The sequence below is a fragment of the Sinohyriopsis cumingii genome, chromosome 10 (genome assembly GCF_028554795.1).
Source record: "Sinohyriopsis cumingii isolate HCF-2022 chromosome 10, ASM2855479v2, whole genome shotgun sequence".
In the NCBI taxonomy this organism is placed as follows: Eukaryota; Metazoa; Mollusca; class Bivalvia; order Unionida; family Unionidae; genus Sinohyriopsis; species Sinohyriopsis cumingii.
Window position 1 is genome coordinate 74081347 of NC_142970.1, and position 24740 is coordinate 74106086.

Genomic DNA, 24740 nt, shown 5'->3' on the forward strand with positions numbered 1-24740 from the left:
AATTCACGCCAAATTCATGAGGGTTGGCAGCTATGCACAACACTCATTCTGGTAATGATATATGAACATACAAAGTTTCAGCCAATATCTCAAACAGATCCAAGCTACAAAGTGAAAGGTGATGGAAAACTTTAAACACTGAGCTATGACCTTGACCTTGAAGATACAACTCCCAGTGTGGTATGTGATCAACCTTCTGGTTGTTGTTGTTGTTGTTGTAGGGTTTAACACCATTTTTCAGCACATGATAGGCTATACATGGTGGCCAGTATTAATGGTGGAGGAAGAACCCAGGAAAACCCCGGAAAGAACCACCAACCCACAAGAAGCTACTGGCAAGCTTTTTGACATACCCACATTGGCCGAATCTGAGACTCAAACCCACGCAGACAGAGATGAGATGGCAGTGATCCGTAATGGAGAGCGCTTTAGACCACTCGGCCACTTGGAGCCTCCAGCCTTCCGGTAATTATGTACAAGTATACAAAAATTCATCCCTTAATCTCAAATGCCATGAAAGTTATCGAATGGAAGGGAAAGTGTGTTGAAAACAAATAGTGAACAGTGACCTTGACATTGAAGATAGACACCCCCGATGTCAAATGGGACATACCTTCTAGTGACGATGCATAAATATACCAATTTTCATCCTTTAATGTCAAGTGGATTTCAAGTTATAGAATTAAAGGCAAAGTACGATGGAAAACTTAAAATATTGGGCCATGACATTGGCCTTGAAGATAGTACCCTGCACTGGTACATGACGCACCTTTCAATGACAATGTACAAATATACCAAGTTTTACTACCTAAACAAAAACAGCTTTAAAGTTATAGAATGGAAAAGAAAGAGTTTCAGACATATTGACATACACACAGACAGTCTTAACATTCCATATACATGAGTAAACTTACAGTAACTAACAGCATATCAGTGTAAAACTTATGAATCACGGTAACACTTTTACTGAAATTGCAGTTGATGTAGAAGAGATGTGACTTTCAAAACCTCTGTACAGCACCTTAAAACCATTGACACCACTGCTGCCCTTGCCATTACTGTCACATACAGAAAGTGTCACCATTATTGCACAGTTCAACAGGAAGGCAATATAAATTTTATAATCAAGGAGATATATAGCCATGTCAACATACAATGGATATCAGGCCTCATTTTAATAAATTTCTCCTTATTTTTTTCTTTCCATTTAATAGCAAACAAATTTAAATTTTGCATGTAGATTAAGCACCCCATGTAAAAGAACAGCCACTCATGGAGATCTACAGACAACTGACAATTTATTTCCTGATAAACAATTTGCTATTGTAAATAAATAAACAAATATAATAAATGCAGAGTTTTACCTTGAGGAGATGTGCCACTCCATAATCTTTCTAAAAATGGTGACCATAGTTTCGTCATCAAACTCATTAATAGTAATGGTGTTGAAGTGACGCAAGAAGCGTGCAGTAACTGGGTTTCTTCCACCACCTAAAATCAAAGTATTGAGAACACAGTATCACTTGGATAATGAGGATAGCATGGTATATTACAATAGCTTCAAGGAAATGAACATTGTTCCATTTACTGATCATCTACAAGCTTCTTGTGGGTCACTGGTTCTTCAGGAGTTTCTCAGGTTCTTCCTCCACCAGTTATACTGGCCACCATACATAGCCTATCTTGTGCTGAGAAATGGCGATAAACCCCAAAACAACAACAACTATCCTTTTGGCTTTGAGAGAGTCTAGGTTTTTTAAAAGGTGCATAACTCAAATTTTAATACTCAGATAATGGTTTTATTATTCTACTCAGTGATTATCTCCCTTTATAATCGTATCTTAAATGCTCATAAAAGGCAATTGCTTACTTATTTTTTCCATCAATATTTTTAAACAAAGTTCTCAGTTGATAGATAAAGAGAAGAAAAGACCTATAACATTTAATATTCAGGTTACATGTTGCTAGAGGAATACTGGTATTTGTTGTTGTTTTTATGGTGTTTAATGCCATTTTTCAGCACATGATAGCCTATACATTATTTGGTGGGTGAGAAATCCCACAAAGAACTACCAGCTACTGGCAGCAGTCTCACATACCACATTGGCTGAGCCTGAGACTTAAACCCATGTGGACAGAGGTAAGATGGCTGTATAATTGGTAAAGGCAAGTGTTTTAGACCACTTGGCAATCCAGGGTCCCACAAAGGGCTAGTAAAGGTAACCATAGCAACAGAAACTATAAGCAGACAGCATTCCATGGACTTGACAACATTAGGTCCTTCCAAGCCAAAGACAGAATATTATTCTTTAAAAAAGTATTCCTTCAAATGGAACAATATGATACATAATTCTGTTCACATACACTCCTGTAATTCATTGAGATTAAACAATTTTTTAATTACAAAATTTCCAAGCAAAAGATACATTTTGAAAGATGTCATGGAATTATGATTTGCGGATGCCACATAATGACTGCTGTAAATAAAAATATTATTGGTTAATAATGAAAATGACATGATACATGGTGGTCCCAAAATTGCTATGAACTTAATATCAACAAGTCTGATGGGTGTGAGATGTTGTTGCTGTTGTTGTTATAGGATTTAATGCCATTTTTCAGCACAAGATAGGCTATACATGGCGGCCAGTATAAATGGTAGAGGATGAACCCGGGAAAACCCCAGAAAGAACCAACAACCCATGAGAAGCTACTGGCAAGCCTTCTCACATACCCACACTGGCTGAGCCTTAGATCTGAACCCATGAAGACAGAGGTGAGATGGCAGTGATTGTTTTAGACCACTCTACCACTCAGGGTCCCAATGGGTGTGCGATACTTAAGGTCATAACTGATCCATTCTTAAAACTGTCATTCTACTGCTTTACAGCAAAACATTAACATAAATATGTCTTATCGTCTGCAAATGCAGATTAAAAAAAACTAATTGTTTGTGAATTTATGTCCAATACCTGGCAAATTGAGGAAAATCAGTAGTGTATGTAATCTGATTCATTTTGTGACCTTGACCCTAAAGATATGACCCAGCCTGTGGTATCAGATAAATCTTATTGCAGAGGTATTTCAGTATTTAATTTCTCTACAATGAACAGCAGCTGAGCTCAGGGGGTAGAATGAAATACTGAAAACACTGACCTTTGTCCCTGACCTTGAAGGAAGCAAACTGGTATATAACACATCTCTATTATAGAAACATACCATATATACTTGCTTATATGTTGAGTCTAACTGCAAAATATACAGAGCCAGAGCTGATTTGCCATAATGTACTAGCAGATCAGGGTCTCTGCAAGATGTTAGGAGTAATCAGGGTCTTTGATGTTTGAAGTTGTGCTCAACTTATACAGGAGTATGTATGTATGTATGTATGTATATATATATATATATATATATATATATATATATATATATATATATATATATATATATATATATAATGTTTTAAGTGCTTAGTACAAATTGCATACAAGTTACAGTGTAGAATAGAAGAAAGTGCAAAAAAGAGAAGAATCAAAATGAATACTGGATTGAAACATGAATCCGTTGTTACCTGTGTTTTGTTAAAAGGCCAACAATGGCAGAATAACATACAGATCCATTCATGCAATGAGCTAAAATACTGCACAGCTTGATAGGTAAACTTGTAGAATTACTAATCAATTATTCTTAAGTTAGTTCTGTCTAAAATAATGGTTAACACCTTACCTGGTGGTCCCATCCCAGCAATGAGCTGAATGTCAATCAGTTTGATGGGTGTGACCTCTTTAAGGTCATACCATGTCCAGTGGTCAAGCCATTGCCGTAGCAACTCAATGGGAGGTTGTGCTCCAAACTTCTCCAAAGCTGGCATGTTCAGGTCATCAACAAATACAATCTGAAAGTAAATAGCATCTTCCTCAACTTCAGACTTTCAAATTTTTTCTAAAACTTTAGCTGTGATGATGAAATCTGAACATAGTATGACTAAATATGTGTCATCTGTTGTGCTGAAAACATTCTCATTGATTCTTTGACTAAAAGTTAAGGATTTTTTCAAAAGCTGAGAAATTGCTCAACTTTTACTTTTTTAACAGAAACAACTAATTAATTTTTTTTTAAATTTTGACTTTTTCATACAGTAAATTTCAATAATTTAAATGTAAGCATATCCAGGATACTGTATAATCCCAATAATTACAAATATTACCATGTGCAGAATAGTCTGTAAAATAATAATAATAATAATAATAATAATAATAATGTAGAACCACACTATGCAGATATTGCATCCCAACCCTTTTTGGCCACAACCCTAAAAAATATTTTATTCTGTGCCTCATGACCCCATTTCCACATTTTGATAAGTTTTGCCATCCTAATAAAATCCTGGCAACTCTCTGCAACCATCCAGAACGTCCTTGTGAGCCTGATTTGGGTCACAACCTGGGAGTTGGAAACCAATGTTTTAGTGAAATGATTAAATTCTAAACACTTACAGCCTGCTTCCCCAGCTGAGGACCGTAAACTCCCTTTCTCCTCTTGTCCAACTTGGACATGATGATGTTCTGGGTTTGGTTGGCACTTGTCTGAGCTGAGAAGTTAATGATGTTTGGCTTGAACACCTCCTTGTCAAGTTTGTTCAACAGGAAATCCTGAAAGAATTAAATTATATTTATTATAATTTTCCAGTGACAAGTCCATAAGTAATGAAAAGCCCATTCTGTGCATTTGACTGGTTCTTGTTCCTACTGCTAGACCGATCTTTTATTTGACTGGTTCTTGTTCCTATTGCTAGAATGACCATTGCTTTTACTGGTTTTTGTTCCTATTTCAATTCTGATCCTACATTTGACTGGTTCTTGTTCCTAATGCTGGATTGACTCTTGATTTGACCAGTTTCTGTTCCTATTTCTAGACTGATCCTACATTTGACAGGTTTTTGATCCTATTTCTGGACTGATCCTACATTTGACTTGTTTTTGTTCCTACTGCTAGACTGACCCTTGACCTGACTGGTTCTTGTTCCTATTGCTAGACTGACCCTTGATTTGACTGTTTTTTGTTCCTATTTCAAGATTGTACCTACATTTGACTGGCATTTGTTCCTACTGCTAGACTGACCCTTGATTTGACTGGCTTTTGTTCCTACTTCAAGACTAATCCTACATTTGACTGGTGTTTGTTCCTACTGCTAGACTGACTCTTGATTTGACTGGTTTTTGTTCCTATTTCAAGACTATTCCTACATTTGACTGGTGTTTGTTCCTATTTCTTGACTGATCCTACTAAGAATGATACTCACCAAGCTGAATGAAGCAGAAAACTAGTCACAAGAAAATGATAAAGCAAAAAAAAAAAAAAGGGCAAATTCCATATATAATTATTTTTTCATTTACTATTTTTATTTCATCAATATATCTTAAGTTTCACTCACTGATATATGAATTAAAAAAGCAAATGAGTGATGATTATTTCAACTGCAGTTGATTCAACTAGGAAATGCTAAATACAGCAAAAACAGAGCAAGTTATAATTAAAACTACTCTGAACATGAGATTATCTCAAAGAGTGAGATAAACTGTCTCCAAATTTTGCTTAATCTCAGTCTCACTCTATGAGACTGATTTATCACAGACAAATAATTTTCTTCCGTTATAATTGTTAATTCTCAAACTACTGGATCCTTACAGTTAGTTAACTGATTGCTGGTATACAAATCTAACTCAAAACTTAATGACCAGCGTTTTCAAAGCATGAGTAAACATTTGGTAATCTGCTCATAATTAAATTAAATTGGTATCCTTTTTTTCACTATCAAGAGCACACACCATGCAATATGACAGTTATTTAGGTCTTGCAGCCATCAATCTAAATAAACAGTTCACTGCATTTATAAATGATAAAAAAATTGCTTGGAGAAAAAAATTGGAACATTATTAAATTCCACTATCTTTTTGGTATACCACTATCCACTACTTTCCACAAGAGTATTTAAGAAGTTCTTGTACTTGTTTATAAGTCATTTAACTGAGAATTTGCAGGATATAAGAGAAAATCTTGATTTTTATCAAGCCTAATCCAGTGCATTCTGAACAATAATTTTTCACTGATTATCTCTTCCTGTATACATCTGATGCTGAAACAACTTCAATGTTAACTCAAAATGAAGTTGACCACATGGTCAAATGAGCTGTGCAGACAGTGTCATTGTGTACCAACATCGTCTGGAGAACATTTCACAACTAGTATTGTCAGACAATTATTTAAGATCTAACATGAATGGTACTAACATTAATGTAGATGCTCTTCCCAGTTCCTGTAGGACCGACAAACAGGACAGGTTTCTGGTGCTGAACCAGCATTGTCATCAGCGCCGTGTAGCGTACTGTATCGACTGTGGGGACGATGATCTCATTGAAAGCAACATCTTTTGGGATTGGTGGAGAATCCTTCAGTTCTTCAGACCAAGGAACCCATTTTCCTGCTCCCTGAGGTATAAAATGCATTATAAATTAACATTAAAAAGAGGAAATGAATAGATACCTTAGACAGATTGCAATAATTTCATCAAAAATAGAGTTTGAATATAGCCATCAGATAACAAACCACAGGTCAGAATCAACAGGGAGTTTCCCCTGCCCAAGTGAATCTATCTATGAAGAATGATAAATGTATGACAAAAAAAACTTGATTTATCATGCAGAAAGAAAAATCTCATTTCCACTCAAGTCTTGGTCACAACAGACCCCCACCACAGATATTACAAATGAAAAACTGAAACATAATTTGTAATTACATAACAAGGACATTGACCTCTGACCTGTTGATCACAGACTCAATAGAAACCTGCCCTTCCTTAAGTGTAATGCAACCATTAAGCTGATAAAAACAAATTTGGGTGACTTGAGAAAAGTGAGCTTAAAATATTAGCTCTAGAGACCTAGTTATATGACCTATGTATCTGAGAATCAATTGGAAGGTGTCTCAACTCAAGTACTGACTACCTATCAACACTGGATCAACACTGAATGCATGAAACCTGACTTTTTAAGTGGAAACCAGAAAAATTACAGGTCTACCCTAATGACCTTGGCCTCTCACCTCTTGGCCTCAGAATCAACAGTAATTTGCACCTACCTATGTATAGTCTATCTATGATGTATGAAGCCTGATAAAAATATGACCAAGGAAACATTACTTAAAATGGAGAAAAAGACATTTACATTTTCAGCCTGAATGACCTTGACCTTTGTTACAGCAGCCCCTAAATCAATAGACTTCTGCCTTAAGACATGGATAAGGTAAAAGAAAAACAAAAAAAAGGACCAGAGCAAACTAAAGCTATTTTTCAAACACCATCTCTATGGTTTGATGGACAGACAGATGGATGCTGCTATCACTACAACTCTGCAACATCAGCTGACAGACACAAAAGTTAAGAGATGACCAGAAAAATGAAGAATAATGTAAACTTTTTATAAAGCTGAAATCCCCAATATTCATCATAGGCATAATTAAGTAATTACCTCTTTGACAAATTTGTAGTCATATACTCGACCCTTGGGAGGGAATGGGTTCAGATAGGGTTTCATGGGAGGGTCTACAAGCTCTGGGAGACTGATCTTTGCTCTAGTTTCCTCAGTCATTCCACCCTGTTGAAGAAAAATGATTAGAATTAAAAATGCTGTGAAGCCTCACTATCAAGCAATTTTGGTCTTTCTATGCAGATCTAACACTGTTAATGAATCAAGCAATTTTGGTCTTTCTATGCAGATCTAACACTGTTAATGAATCAAGCAATTTTGGTCTTTCTATGCAGATCTAATGCTGTTAATGAATCAAGCAATTTTGGTCTTTCTATGCAGATCTAACGCTGTTAATGAATCAAGCAATTTTGGTCTTTCTATGCAGATCTAACACTGTTAATGAATCAAGCAATTTTGGTCTTTCTATGCAGATCTAACACTGTTAATGAATCCAACTGTTCTGACATTGACCACTGTCAAGCAATTTTGGTCTTTCTATGCAGATCTAATGCTGTTAATGAATCAAACTGTTCTGACATTGTGATATGATCAGATGGAATCATTCTAATTACAATTATCTATCTACATGTTTATTTATCAATATATTAACCTATCCAGTCATCCATCTATGTATTTATTAGATGGAATATAATCTATATCTATATGATTATCTATCAATCCATTAATCTGTCCAGCTTGCCACCTATCTATCAATTAGATGAATCTATGTATATCTATCTACATATTCATCTATCAATTCATTAATCTATCCAGACAACTAGCCAGTCAATCTATTAACCTATCCAGCCATCCATCTATGTACTCATTAGATGGAATATATGTAGCTTTATCTATCAATTCATTAATCTGTCCAACCTGCCACCTATCTATTGATTAGAAGAATCTATGTTTATCTATCTACATATTCATCTCTCAATCCATTAACTCATTAACCCCTGGAGGTTTTTGTAATTTTTGCCTGAAAAGCAAGTAGGAAACACATTTTGGGGGCTATTTCTAAATACATCCTAATACAACTTCAAAGAGATTTCTGGTTAACCTAATGCCTAGTTGTGTTAGAAAAATTGTTTTTCATTGCCTATTTCACTCGTGCATGAGCAAAAGGGTAAAAGTTGGAGTTTGTTTTCTTTTTTTGCTTAATGGACCCATCATTTTCGTATCCAGAACACTTTTTATTCTAAACGCCCATCTTATCCTACTTTTTGCAAAGGTTCACCTGTCTGTGTGCAGTTCAGACTGGTCTGCCTTAGATAAGAGGCCAAAAAGTATTAAATCCTGACACAAAATTGGATTCTGACCACAGAAGATTTTTGGTGGAAAAAAATTGGGTCCAAAAAATTCTGTTTTTCCCTCTGTATTTAGTAGCGCAACTAGAAAGTCCAGATTATTTGGTATCATTGTAGAGCTACATCAGTCTACCTTTCTATAATACCACCCACTTTAGTGTATCTTAAACAACCTTGACACTAAAGAACTCAGAGCTGGGTGGTCTAAAAGGCTCACCATTACGGATCACTGCCATCTCACCTCTGTCTGTGTGGGTTCAAGTCTCAGGTTCGACCTATGTGGGTATGTGAGAAAGCTTGTCAGCAGCTTCTCATGGGTCGGTGGTTCTTTCCAGGGTTTTCCCGGGTTCTTCCTCCACCATTAATACTGGCCGCCATGTAAAGCCTATATTGTGGTGAAAAATGGCATTAAACCCCTCAACAACAACAGAGCTCAGAAGTAGGCTACTACCTCCTGATGTGTAAATGAGGTGCCAGAGGTTAATAAGTTAATAAATCCAGACAAACAGCCACCTATCTGCTGATTAAGCCAGCCACCTGTATATCTATCTTCAAACACAAACGCACAAAGTCTTAGATATAAACCAACACATATGGAATGTTCTATCAGTTTTAATGGAAATGGCCTTATTTGTATCACATGACGATCCACCACTAAAGTAATGTCCAGTGGTTTGCACTATGTAATCTACAGTTGTACACATTTAAAAATACAATTATTTGCATTTAGGTTAAAAGTGCATCACTATGAAACAATATTTCGTGAATTGAGTATCCTGAAGTTTCATTGTGTAATTTATACCTTTACCATCTCATTTCATATGATTAATTTTTTTATCCTGATGCTGTAATCCCATTATTTATTCATATTTATAGGTTTTTAAAAATATTTAACCAATTTTATCAAACTGTCTTCAAAAGATGTTTTTAAAATTTTGTTGCCTTTATCAATCGTGCCATCTAATAGAGGTTATAATTTTTATACCTTCACTTCTGTTCACTTATTTTTTTTGCATTCACAAATTCCCATATGTTTTTGACATTATCACATAAGTAGGTGCATAACTGAAATATATATAATATAAACAGATAAATAAAATAATTCATAATTAATAATTTCTACAAATAATTACAATTAATTGGTCAATAAAATAAAATTCTATTAAGTTTATCAATAAATTACAGATCTGTAAATGTCCCATTAATACTTAACAGCCAAACATGATTTTGCCTATCAAAGACTTTGTTTACATCTGTATAATCCTTTCTCTCACTTTTTAATCAACCAAAGACTTATAAAAATGGTACTAGCAGCTGCCTTGCTTGGTGCTCAGCATTAACAGGTTAGAGCTAGGATTGTTTGGCCTAGTATTAGGTTAATGTGACTGGGTGGGACATCATGCTACATGTCTATAGCATGATGCCCCAGTGCTAGACATCACAAAAAACTGCCACACTGCAAACATCGTAGCAATATGACTCAAATTGTTAAAGCTATGTTAAAAATATTTATAAAAAAAAACCACACACACACACATACACATATTTCAATCATATTCATATATTGAATTAATAATTATAAAAGTAACTATTTACTTTTTTATTTATTATAAATAGAAATTACTTTTATTACAAAAGTTTAAAAATAAGCCAACATTTTAATGTTTTTTATTTTAACATTAATAAGTGATATTTCAATTTTCAATAAAGAAAAGTGTACTTTAGTGATTAGTTCTTTTTCAGTACAACACAATTTTTTAGATCATATTGGTTTAAAGCAAAAGAAAGCATATAAGATCAATTTTAAAGGCCATAATCACTAAAAAACTTCCCAAGTCTTGATATTTTTTCAATGACTTTATAATTGTCTTGCTTGGGACATTTACTGTAAACTTGAAATTTGTAAAAGCATTTTTTCTTTTTAATTACTGTATTTAATAAGTTAATTAAGCTGCAGTTACATCATTTTATATCCATTCTTTCAGTGAGTTTTTAGTGCTACTATTCATACACTGGGGTAATAAATGGTGTCATATCAATGACACTGTCATGTAATATTCACGTCATTTCCAGTGGCGCAGTAGTGTCCATTTTACAAAATGCAGATATCTTTAACTTCCATGTCTGAATTATTCCATATAACTGCCAATCTACCTGACAGTTATCTGGGTCAGTGCCATTTGCAGTCGGCCTCTACCTATAAGTGAGTATATATGGTCTTTATTTTGTGAAGAGTTACAAGTGATTAACTAATAGTATATGGGTGTCTGAAATGATGTATGTCATGGAGATCCCAAAATGGCCTTATCTGCCAGACATGACAGGTAAATGAGCTCAAATGACCACTTGCTAACTCAATATGTCAGTCATTGTCCATAATTATATCATGCAACTCTTTAGTCCTTATGCTGTCTTGATTGTGTAAACAATCTAAGGGTACAAAGCATAAGATGAAAGTGTGAAGGCTTATCAAAACCATGTAACTGAACGATAACCCCAGGGTCTGTGCTATATCATTATTACATCAGTTCTTCACTTCATGTAATAACAAAGACATTAATACATTATATTACATAATTACATCAGTGCTTCACTTCATGTGATAACCCCAGGGAATGTGCTACAGACATTAATACATTAGTTTTTGGGGTCCCGAGTGGCTGAGTGGTCTAAAGCGCTGACCGTTACAGATCACTGCCATCTCACCACTGTCTGCATGGGTTCGAGTCTCGGATTCAGCTAATGTGTGTATGTGAGAAAGCTTGCGAGTAACTTCTCATGGGCTGGTGGTTTTCTTCGGGGTTTTCCCAGGTTCTTCCTCCACTTATACTGGCCGCCATGTATAGCCTATCTTGTGCTGAAAAATGGCATTAAACCCTACAACAACAAATTTGTTCTTCACTTTATGTGCCTGTTAACAATATTTTGTGGCAGTGTGTCAACACATAGCAGTCATTTATACCACACTGTCTGTATCCTAGGTCCAAATGAAAGGAAATAAATTATATTTGCAATAATAACAAATTTATATTAACATTCATACTGTTGTTGTGTGAAAGATAGTATCTTCCAGAATGTTTTTATGTTAAATTTCACAAATGTCTGGCCACCATGTTCATTCTGAATGAAATATGTCTGACATATGCCATTAGAATTTTAGAATACCATTTACGGGTCTCTCTTAAAAAAAAGAGTCTTGTTTTGAGTGCATTTCTGTGTAACCCCTAGCTTTCTTTAAGTTTACCAGCACTTCATTTACTATACGAATATTATGCTTTTTGCAGTAGGTAAAAAGTATGTTTGGTATTTAAGACAGTTAAACCAATTAATTTTTTATTTGAAAAAAATGTGCATATACTCAATGTAATACATTACCACAGAAAGAAGGAAGTAATACTACCAGTAACTAGACAAACACACACACACATCTATATATATATATATATATAAATATATATATATATAACTATTTCTGATTACTCGGCACTTACTGATATCAGTTCCCTCAATATTTTGTCAAATTTGACTCTACCATCATCTGAACAACTGGCTCCAATGGACCAGGTAATGGCAAAGAAGAAAATGCACTGCAAATAACAAAGAACATATATGTATTAGCTTTTTTTGCATCACAAGAAGTTTACATTTTTAGTTTACTAATCTATGATATATCCCATTATAACAATTATGTCATACAACGAGAAAAATCCCATCATAAAATTTACGTCATACTGTGAGATAAATCCCATCATAAAAATGATGTCATACAATGAGATAAATCCCATCATAAAAATTGTCATATCAGATAAATCCCATCATAAACATTATGTCATACCACGAGATAATTCCAATCACAAATATTATGTCACACAATGAGAAAATCCTACCAACAAAATTACATCAAACTATGAGATAAATCACATCAAAAAATATTATGTCATACTAAGTGATAAACTTGTGACATATTTAGCATTAACTTTCTGATGAAGAACTGATCAAAAATGGAAGAATCATTAACCTTATTGTTTCTGCAGATGTCAATCCATTAAATAACAAAAAAGTGCTTGTAAGCCATGCATAAATAATTCCACTCAATACTTGCTGAGCCAGAGACCAAGTTTAACTGGTCAACAGCCAAAGCTGGGCACAGTTTCAATGCACATACAACCACATGCAGAATAAAATCACATACATGCTAGTTGCTTGTTTGTTACAAAAGAACTTTAGAATGAGGTACATTATACAAATAGTACATTATACACACAATTTAAGTGTTATATAATAAAATATGATCAATAACTAGACCTTCATTGTAACAAGAAATATGCTTGATGATGGAAATCATGGTGAGGATAAGCTGTGCATTCCAATATACATAATCTGCAGTTACAAATTCAAACACTGTACAACATTTTATCAAAAATATATAAATATAAAAACAGTGGCAGGACACAACAATATTTCTTGCTCTTTATCAACTTTTGGTACAAAAAATTGTTTGAACAAGTCTATGATGGAAAATGCTAGTACTCTTAAAATACAACAACAACAAAAACAGCAATTTATTTAAGTGCACTTTAATAACATTTCTTTGATAATACTTACCGAATCATAAAATGTCAGGAGAAAATATAATTACTTTGCAATTTATTTCTTCATTATTTAAAAAGAAATTTAAGTTGGAGCCATATACATCCAATCAATCCCTGAGTTTATAGCACTACCATACACTCAGGTAGAACTGACATCATATCAATGACATCACAATGAAATGACAAGGTTATTTCAAGTTTTTCATTAGGCATTGATTTTACAAAAAGAGATATTGCTAATTACCTCAAGCCATGTTATGATTTCTCTCTCCTCCAGCTGCGAGATTTTGGCCTCATCCTTAAATTCATCCATCTGTGTATCCATCAGGTTCATCAGAGACTTAACAAGGTTGATGTCAGTCGTTGGAGACAATTCCTAGCAAAATTAAGAGAATTTACAGGACTAAACAAGGTTGATGTCAGTCATTGGAGACAATTCCTAACAAAATTAAGAGAATTTACAGGACCAAACAAAAGAATTGGCACACTATCTGAATTTGGGGATAAATAAGAATACATAAATAAAACTAAAATTCATTTGCAATGACAGAACCTAGAAAACATAAAATATGCAAAATGCATAACCACCAACTGATATAACAAATCAAAATAATTCTATTTAATTCGATGAAAAAACCTTGCAGTCAAAATCACTAAATAGACAAATAGACTTGACTGCTCAATAAACAGGTTTTATTCAAATCTTTAATAAATATTTTTAGATTATTCCGTTAAACAAATCACATTAAAACCAAAACTGAATAACCAGACAAAAGTAGGCTATTTACGAATATTATATTCCCTACAAAATGTTCAAGGATATCTGAGTTGAGCAGCAATCTAACGGTTAAGTGATCATGAAACTAAACACTTTATATACTAATAAGTCCAACTGCAAACTAAAATATGTTATTGCATACTGTACCAATAGATCTTGCTCTATGCCATTTGTTAGGAGTAATCAGTAAATCACATAATATAGACCCTGATCTGCCACTGAATAATGCAGTCTGGCAGATCAGGGTCTATGTTGTTTGCAGCTGGTACTGACTTGTAAGCATGACTCTAGGATACCATTAAACTTCCTTAAGTCAGACACTTTTGGTAAACAAAAAATGTGGCAAATTTACAGACAGCCATTATAATTTTTTTTATTCATATTTCATAAAATCTATTGGATGAACAAATGTATCCAGTCTATTGAGGAATTAAATTTACAGAGAAGCTACATCAGGTTTCATTTTCTTGTAAATCTGCTTAATAAGCAAATAAAAGAAAATAAAAGTAAATGAAAAATAAGCATCCATGGATCTTCAGCTATTTTATTAGCAACACATGGCACATCTTTACATGCAAATGAACAACAAAGTCCAAAGCATATCATGTTTTCTTCTGAAGCTTACAGTTTTTAATCAGGGCCCTGAGTAGCTGAGTGGTCTAAAGTGCTCTCAGTTATGGATCACTGCCATCTATTGTCTCATACTTCAAGACAAGGTCTACTGTGTCATAATTCAAGACAAGGTCTATTGTGTCATATTTCAAGTCATGGTTGATTGTGTCATATTTCAAGTCATGGTTGATTGTGTCATACTTCAAGTCATGGTTGATTGTGTCATACTTCTAGACAAGGTTTACTGTGTCATAATTCAAGACGAGGTCTATTGTGTCATATTTCAAGTCATGGTTGATTGTGTCATACTTCAAGTCATGGTTGATTGTGTCATACTTCTAGACAAGGTTTACTGTGTCATAATTCAAGACGAGGTCTATTGTGTCATACTTCAAGTCATGGTTGATTGTGTCATACTTCAAGACAAGGTTTACTGTGTCATAATTCAAATCTCAGTCATACCTTGACTCCTCCCTTCCTGACCACCTGGATCATGGCATCCACAAATCTTTCAAACATGTCGTTGATTGTACTCTTGTGCATCTCTGTCAGAGTTGGTGGCATCTCGGCAAGCCAGGATTTCACTAGCACTCGCCAGCCAAGAGAAAGTGGCTCCATGTAGATCATGCCACAGCGAGATACCTACATGGAAAAGTTATAAGATTCTAGATGCAAAAATGAATGTGTATAGGAATTAGTTTGTTTTGTTTTGCATCAACTTACCCGATATGCAAGCCACAGAGAAAATATTTCTTGGAGTATGAGGATTACAAGCATATAACAAAGATCTATTTTTAATAAATTATCAGTTTATAAATTTTTTGGCAGTGCTTGATTTGAAATATGTTTGGAAGTTATTCATATACAAAACAAAATGCATTGTATTGTAAATCCACAAATGCAAGTTTTATCCTATCTGACTACGATACATGTCTTATGTGAATATGTAATGGATTTTTCTGCCATTTTCAAAAGGATGCCCACATACATGGAATTCAAAATTTTATTTGTTAAAAAGGTTAAATTGGAAATTTTTTGAAATTTTTTACAATTGGTTTATTTACTAATATTTACAATAAAAAGATTAATAAATGTTTAAATAATTCAACAGACTATGTAAGTTTGACTCTTTAGATCCCTTGTTACACTAATTATAGTAATTTTCTAGGCAAACTACATCAGATGTTTTGAAAAGATCTGATTGGGAAATTTTAAACTCAGTACAGGAAATAAGGACAGTTTTTGGCACTGGAAATGGGGCCAAATTTTGACCTTAAAACAGACCCCAGAAAAATTACTAAATTAGTAGGAACATTATTGTCCATTTGTGCACACTGTTAGTACAAGCTTAATTTATCAGACATTTCCATGATTACAATTCAATTAACATAGCTCCTTCATTTTAGCATGCCAGATGGTGTAGATACAACCTATTCTTAATTTAAAAAAATACCCAAACAATAGGCCCCCATTTGCTGAATGTGAAGAAAATCACAATCAAAATTAAACCTGGAGATATTGCTCATTTTATCAATGAAAATGCTGGGCACATCAATGAAATTCATGGTTTTTAATAGGGAGTGATATACAGTTTGTTAAATTTTTATTTTAAAAAAATCCAAAAACACTGTAAATCACAATACACAAAGAAATGATGATCAATGATGATGTTGGTAATGTTTAATAGTAACAAATCTTACTGAAATAAATAATGAATAATGAAATGAATAAGCCCTGTCAAGTGAAATTTGTGCTTCAGTTTTATATTATAATTTAGTGTTAGTTTCTTTCTTTCTTTCTTTTTTTCTTTTTATCTTTCTTTCTTTGCAATTTATAGTCTATGTGGTGAAATGAAATAACTCACAGTGGCAGGTGAGGCAACTTCAAGATCCATGGGTTCAAAGATAAGGTTGGTTGTGTTTGCCAGTTGGATGATTTCACCACTCATCAGACACAACTTCTTGTTGTCATCCAGTACAGTATTCATGTTCTCAATCCATACAGCATCGACTGGTCCATCAAAAATCAGCCACTTCCTGTCTGGGGTCTGGGAAAATGAAATCAATCGTAAGCTTAAGAAAAATCAAGTCATGAAAGCAGTCAATAAAACTGACAATTTATCACAAACACAGGTCAATATAATAGGTTCACTGGTTATAAAATGTCATATTCAACTCAAAAGTCTCTAATGGTTCATGCACTATACAGTGTATAAAGTTGCAATGTTAGAACAGTTAAAATTCCAAACTAGCCATATATCACTACAAATATGACGAATATGAGTTCATGTTTGAGTCAATTATATCTTGATTATGAAAGATATTATTTACTTCATATCATATGATAGTTCAACATCCATGATAAACATGTACTAAACAAACATATTATGGCTTGTACACACTTTAGCATACAAATTTCAACACTGTTCACATCAACAATAACATCCATAGTCATTGCTACAATGAAAGTGAAATCTATGTCCTGACATTTTTCAATGCTTTGAGACGTATCAATGTGACCTGGATCTCTTGACCATTATGATGCAGTTGAAGCTCAACGTTCAAGTCAAACAGAGATCATAACTCTGCTATATATCCCTGGAAAATGGTGAAAATCAGTTAACTTGACCTAGGTTCATCTTAATGTTTAGCTTTTCACAAAACTGGTTTTTAATTCATTCAGTCCTTCTAAAGATGGTAAGCAGAAACAAAGCTTGCATTGACATGCCTTGACATAATGGGATAGGATGCATGGATCTAGGTAACACTACTAGATATGCCCTTTCATTTTATTGCTAGGGGGAAGGACATTAAAACTTTAGAAATGGTGAGCTATTTGCTCATATAAATATACCCCTGCCTCACCCCATCACATCCCTATCCCATGTTTGAGATGAGTCTGTACTAAAAGAAAAGGCACATAAATCTGCTGGAAGTAGTATGAATTGATTGGTCATCATGCATATCGTCTAATGATGGTCATAGCATGTAAAAGTGTTTGCAGTAATCAATTATGCAATCAGTCAAAAACTACATGAGTAGCTGCATTCAGAAAAGTCTCTCATACACTGCAACCAGCTGAAAGTAAAAATGGGCAATAACTTACTAAAATTATGGAAGCTATTTTTAGGATATAAAGGGCAACAACTCTATCAAAAACTGCAAGAGCAAAGTGATTTGTCCATATATGTGCATACTCAAATGAGCATAACATGTAGAAAGCTTCCTGACAATCCACTGAAAAATGTGACTCACATTAGCTTTCTTCACAAATTCATGTTATGCACTGCTTCAGGCTCCAAAAAATAAAAGGTCAATAACTCTAACAAAACCTGAAGCAGTCATTTGTTGATATGCACATCCTCAGATGATGATCATAATGCTTCCCAAGCTTAATGATGATCCACTAAAATTTATGAGACAAACTTAGTTTTCTGCCAGACATCACATTAAACTACAGATAAAAAAGGGCAATAACTCTAAAATAAATTGCAGGGGCAATAACTTTAAAATGAATTGCAGGAATAAAGTTATTTGTCAATATGTGCATCTTTAGGTGATGAACATAACAGTTATCAAGTTCCATGGCAATCCATCAAAATCTGTCAGACTAGTTTTGCCAATGAGAATATGTCCTACACTACTACAATACAAAAAGGACAATAACACCAACAAAAATTACACAAGCAAAGTGATTTGTTTAATTCACATCTTCAGGTGATGACAATAATATTTACAAAGTTTCATGGCACACCTTAAAATCTGCAGACCTAATTATGCATAAGAGGTTATGTGCTGGATGAAAGGATGGATGGATGGAGAGATTAATGGACAGATAGATACAAAGATTATATATACCCCTGTTTCTAGAGGTAAGAGTACAAGGAAAAAAAAAAAATCTTACCGTTGATGTGGCAAAAGCTCTGTAAGAGACTGCCAGGATACCATCAGACCATTCATGGGAGACAGGATCAAACTGACCATACAGCTGACCCATTGTGATGGCTTTAGGATTGATGACCGTGTACTGAACTTTGTTCTCCTCCATCAGGCCCTACAAGATATTTGGAACTTTAAAGTAAAACCTGAATTTTGCTCATGAGTAGAAATAACAAGAAAATCATGGACTGCAAGTTAAGTCTACATTTCATTGAAAAATATTATTAAAGATACCTTTAAAAACTTGTTGTCAATGATCCCATTACGTAACTATTGTTTGTAAAGTGACTGATATATCTCTGATTTTACCACTAGGGAGTGATCAACAAAAATAAGACTGTGCTTAACGCACATTTTTCAAATCATACAAGTATCATGAAAGTGTACCATAAAATAATGTCAACCGTTATTGCAAAATTGGAGAACATCACTGTTGAGGGAACCAAATCATTTAAGTGATGAGTAATTCTTGAAAAGTCTTCTATAATTCCTGCTATTTTTGAAAATTTAAAATTTAAATTTCAAATTAAACTCCCAAGCCTACTCTAAAATTACATAAAAAATAAGCAACAAAAACTATTTAATGTTTTTTTTTGTTTACCTGAAAACATCCACTTTTGAATGTGTTTTAAAATATCAATGTAAAATACATACAAAAAAGATATGAGCACAAAAGCCGTTACATTTCAAAGTTGTAAATCTGACCCTGAAATCACAATCCATCCAAACACCCAAAGTCAGTTGCAACTAAACAATTATCATGTCTACTGGGACAATGATTTGAGTGTTTGCCAATAGGGCATCCAAAATCTGAGTTAAGTTTTGAGTTAGAAACTGAAAATTTTTAATTGCTGGACTTTACCACACTTTCATATTTAATCTCCGTATTTACTTTTAAAGCCATCTTCTGCAATTGCCTTCTTTGAATTCATTATTTTTCTATTAAAAACAGAAACTAATGAGAATAAATACATGACATTATGTTTTACATCATGATAACTAATTAGTTTTTATGTCACAAGTCTGATACAGCCTTCATGCCTCAAACTGCAAAATAAGTTCATCACAGGGAATAAAAAAAGAGTCTGGATGAGAGAAAAAGTCAGGCAGTAGGTGTAGTGATAACTGAATAAATCATCCCGACTATGTTTATTTTTTCTCCAATCATCCCACCATTCCACTCGATTTTGGACAGGACTGAGAGGCAAATATGTGCAAAATGGGAGTCCAATATGGACCCATCTTACCTTCTCATGAATATCACCAAGGGCACCACCAAGAACTCTGTATGCTCTGGTTTTCCCACCAAATGGCTCACCAACAATCATGAAGCCATGTCGCACAATCATCATTTCATAGATCTGAAAATAGACAAAGGAAATGATGGTGGCATTGTTGTATTGACTTCAATATTTGTGAGTATGAATATATACATTTGCATTCCAAAATCCGGGTCAAGAAACAAAATGGTCTATACTCTCAGAATTATACAACTCAAGTTGCAAGTGCAAAAACTCTGACATTCTGAATTCACTGTAAATATAGTTACAACCATAGAATTTTCAGGGCACTCAAAAACTAGGAATAGGACAAATAAATCTTTATTTGGCCATGATTCAGTTACTGCAGTTGACAAAAGTAATAAACAGCTTGGTATAATAATATTAAAATTTAATGCAGAATAAAGTACCGAATTCATGTTATCCACTTAATATACATGTAACAATACATATAATGTGTTTTCTTCCTCAGTATTAGTATCATAAATGCCATAATGGTTCTGATCATCCTATATGCCATTACTGTTAGCATCATCTTTGTTATTACTGTTATCATAATCATTAAAATTATTAGTGATTATACTTTTTCATGCCACTGTTAACACTGTTTTTGTCGTTGCCTTTATCATCATTATCATCATCATCATCATCATTACCTGTTGGATCTTCTCCTCGAAATATGGTACATTCTGTAGATTCATTTTCTTGCAGTTTTCATTGATGGCCACATTGAGGATCTCATAATCAGGAGTTGGTAACTTGACGCCTGGGAACAAGTCTGATGTGATACCATGGAACAGTGGCAAATCGTGGTTCAAGAACTTGGGTAGGTTGACATCAATGATGGATCTCAACATCAGTATGTTCTCATCTTCTTCAGGGTATTTCAGCTACACAATATAAAATGTTATTTCTACTAAATCAATGAGGGTGTCAAGTTAACAGGGTGATGCTCTACTAGAAAGAAAAAAAAGAACAGTTGTTTCGAATCCATGATAAGTTCTATTATTCTGTCCTATTTTTATTGTAATCACTAAGTATTTTTGAAAATGACCTGAGATATTGTTAAGTAACTCCAAAATACCAAAACTGGCAAAATATATTTTCTTTTATTATTAAACAGTGATGTTCACAAGAGGAGTGCATTACAAAACCCCATCTCATGACCTTTAACCTTTAAAAACCTTATATCAAGGATTGAAAATCACCAGACACCATTTTACACTTAAGACCAAGTACATCTTGGAGAATGCATTTTGTGAAAATCGAATGTCAATTAAAAAAATCTATTCTGGAAGAGAAGCATAAACAATAGTTTCAAAAATGGCCACTATGGCAGCCATTTTGTGAGGCCATTTAGGACAATCAATATATCATAAGAAATGTTGCTGTAAAAATTCCATGCCAATACTACCAATTATTCATTCAAGAAGGAGGAGCCATAACATGATTTTCAAGAAGCCAATGAAGGCACCATTTTGTGTGATCATATCAGCATTACTTTTGAACATGTCCAGCTACATATTGCAAGAAGTGTTTAGTGGTTGTTGTTGTAGGATTTAACACCATTTTTCAGCACAAGATAGGCCAGTATAAATGATGGAGGAAGAACCCCGGAAAACCCCACAAAGAGCCACCAACCCACAAGAAGCTACTGGCAAGCTTTCTCACATACCCACATTGGCAGAGTCCAAGACTCGAACCCAATCTGAGAGAGGTGAGATGGCAGTGATCCATAATGGTGAGCGCTTTAGATCACTTGGCCACTTGGGATCCCCAAGAAGAAGAGTTTAGTGAACACCCAGTGGCAATATGGACATCCATTCAAGAGAAGTAAATAACATGATTTTCAAGATGGCCAATATGGCTGCCAAAATGGAGGTCAGATTGGCACTGTTTTCATTTAGAACTATACATGTATATGATAAGAAGTCTTTAGGTGAAAACCCTGTGATAACAAGATTTTCAAGATAGCCACAATGGTGGACATATTGGCTTTTTGACAGAAACCATTTTAAAGACCCCAAGACAAAACTGTGTTCCAGGTTTCATGACACTCTCATAGTTTAGGATAATCAGCAACAACAACTGCTATCAGATGCCAGACACAAGCAACAACAAACAACTGCTATCAGATGCCAGACACATGCAACAACAAACAACTGCTATCAGATGCCAGACACAAGCAACAACAAACAACTGCTATCAGATGCCAGACACAAGCAACAACAACAACTGCTATCAGATGCCAGACACAAGCAACAACAAACAACTGCTATCAGATGTCAGATACCAGCAACAACAAACAACTGCTATCAGATGTCAGATACCAGCAACAACAAACAACTGCTATCAGATGCCAGATACCAGCAACAACAAACAACTATCAGATGCCAGACAAAAGCAACAACAAACAAATGCTATCAGATGCCACACCAGCAACAACAAACTGCTATCAGATGCCAGACACGAGCAACAACAAACAAATGCTATCAGATGCCAGACACGAGCAACAAACAACAAATGCTATCAAATGCCAGACACCAGCAACAACAAACTGCTATCAGATGTCAGACACCAGCAACAACAAACAAATACTATCAGATGCCACACCAGCAACAACAAACTGCTATCAGATGCCAGACACGAGCAACAACAAACAAATGCTATCAGATGCCAGACACGAGCAACAAACAACAAATGCTATCAGATGCCAGACACCAGCAACAACAAACTGCTATCAGATGCCAGACACCAGCAACAACAAACAACTATCAGATGCCAGACAAAAGCAACAACAAACAAATACTATCAGATGCCACACCAGCAACAACAAACTGCTATCAGATGCCAGACACGAACAACAACAAACAAATGCTATCAGATGCCAGACACGAGCAACAAACAACAAATGCTATCAGATGCCAGACACCAGCAACAACAAACTGCTATCAGATGCCAGACACCAGCAACAACAAACAACTATCAGATGCCAGACAAAAGCAACAACAAGCAAATACTATCAGATGTCAGACACCAGCAACAATAAACAACTGCTATCAGATGTCAGACACCAGCAACAACAAATGCTATCAGATGCCAGACACCAGTAACAACAAACAACTACTATCAGATGCCAGACACCAGCAACAACATGCAACTGCTATCAGATGCCAGACACTGTATAGATATTGAACACAGACCGATCATATAAGTTCTTCTAATCTGTGACTAGTTGAGACAACAACAACAATAATAATAATAATAATAATAATAATAATAAATTAAACAATAAAGAGGTGCATGATTTTCTGTCAGATCTGTATGTTCTCACTCCATCAAATACAAAGTAGTATGATATGGCCGTTCATGAAATTTATTTTTAATACATTTCAAATTATAAAATAGGCTGAAACACTTAAATTTACTATGCATATGAGCATTTACCTGCCCTCACCCAAAACAATTTTATTAAAATCAAGCTCTCTGACATAAGAAAGATCTGGTGGACACCGATACAAGGTCTGGATATGTTCTGTTAACATTAGATTCACCAATGTTCTGTTAACATTAGATTCACCAATCAAATAACAGCTTTCATATTCATGAAAGTGAAAGTGAATAAAATTCATTTGGAGCATATTGTTTCAAATGATAACTCTCCCTAATATGGAGAGCAATACTTATTCTGACAGGTTATTAAAAATTAAAAATAAGTGGATGGGGAATTCAAAAGGTTCGTGTAACATAAACCTTAATTAGCACAGGTCATACCTACTTCGTAAAAACGTACATCAATTTAAATCAGATTGATAAAAACTTTAATGCAAATATGTTTCCTGAAACTGAACTCTCAATGCTGTAAACTATTGAGCAATGAATACAACTTCATGTTCTTTTAGAACCATGATTTTATTCCTGTCCTACCAAAGATGATAAACTCACACAAAATCAACGAAGGGAAAAAGGCTAATAGTATTTTTCCTGTGGATATTTCAATTGCTGAACCAAGGAGGTAAATCCAGAATTTTGGTCCAATATATAAAATATAAGATCAATCCAGAAACTTTTCATGTGGACTTAGTATAGCATCTAAGCTCAAATCACCTTACAATATTAGATGACACATAAAAACATATACAATGACAAGATTACAAAAACAAATACCAAGAAATTATTTGTCTGTTTTTGTAGTTGAAATAGATGAGTTTTAAGAGCACTCTTGAAAGATATATATATATATATATATATATATATATATATATATATATATATATATATATATATATATATATATTCTGCTGTTTTACCTTGAGGTTTCCAGCTGCAGTCAATACAGACTTAACAGCTCTCATGCCATAGTCATAGTGGTGCTGGGATGACAACTGCTCTGAACACAGCCTGTACACAGCCACAATTTTGACGGACAATGGCCTGGCATTCACAAAGCCACAAGAGTACAAAGAAATCTCAGCTATCAGGGCATAGTCTGGAACCATCATAGCCACTGTTCTGAACAAAGCCTGTAAAGTTTTAAAATAAAAATGCTATTAACTGCTATTAACTGTAATGAAAAAAAAACCCCAACCAAAGTTAAAGATAACCTCTAAAAGCTATCACCTTCTTGAAAAAGAAAAACAATTTTGAAAGTCTCTTATCCATTATTATAGTGGATATAAATTTTATTATGCAACCATCTGTGTAAAG

The 24740-nt window shown here is 34.3% G+C and overlaps 1 protein-coding gene across 1 annotated transcript in view; it reads right to left on the reverse strand.

The window, feature by feature from the left end:
- Nucleotides 1-24740, reverse strand: part of LOC149790393 (dynein axonemal heavy chain 7-like) — a 184759-nt gene that overhangs the window by 84794 nt on the left and 75225 nt on the right. The window contains exons 27-39 of the mRNA XM_089972442.1: nucleotides 24344-24556; nucleotides 20690-20923; nucleotides 20001-20114; nucleotides 18719-18868; nucleotides 16680-16862; nucleotides 15278-15457; nucleotides 13670-13801; nucleotides 12325-12420; nucleotides 7527-7652; nucleotides 6291-6488; nucleotides 4497-4652; nucleotides 3727-3895; nucleotides 1365-1491 (exon numbers count right to left, since the gene is read on the reverse strand). Coding sequence (XP_089828568.1) covers nucleotides 1365-1491; nucleotides 3727-3895; nucleotides 4497-4652; nucleotides 6291-6488; nucleotides 7527-7652; nucleotides 12325-12420; nucleotides 13670-13801; nucleotides 15278-15457; nucleotides 16680-16862; nucleotides 18719-18868; nucleotides 20001-20114; nucleotides 20690-20923; nucleotides 24344-24556 — 2078 coding nt within the window. The remainder of the gene's footprint in view (nucleotides 1-1364; nucleotides 1492-3726; nucleotides 3896-4496; nucleotides 4653-6290; nucleotides 6489-7526; nucleotides 7653-12324; nucleotides 12421-13669; nucleotides 13802-15277; nucleotides 15458-16679; nucleotides 16863-18718; nucleotides 18869-20000; nucleotides 20115-20689; nucleotides 20924-24343; nucleotides 24557-24740) is intronic.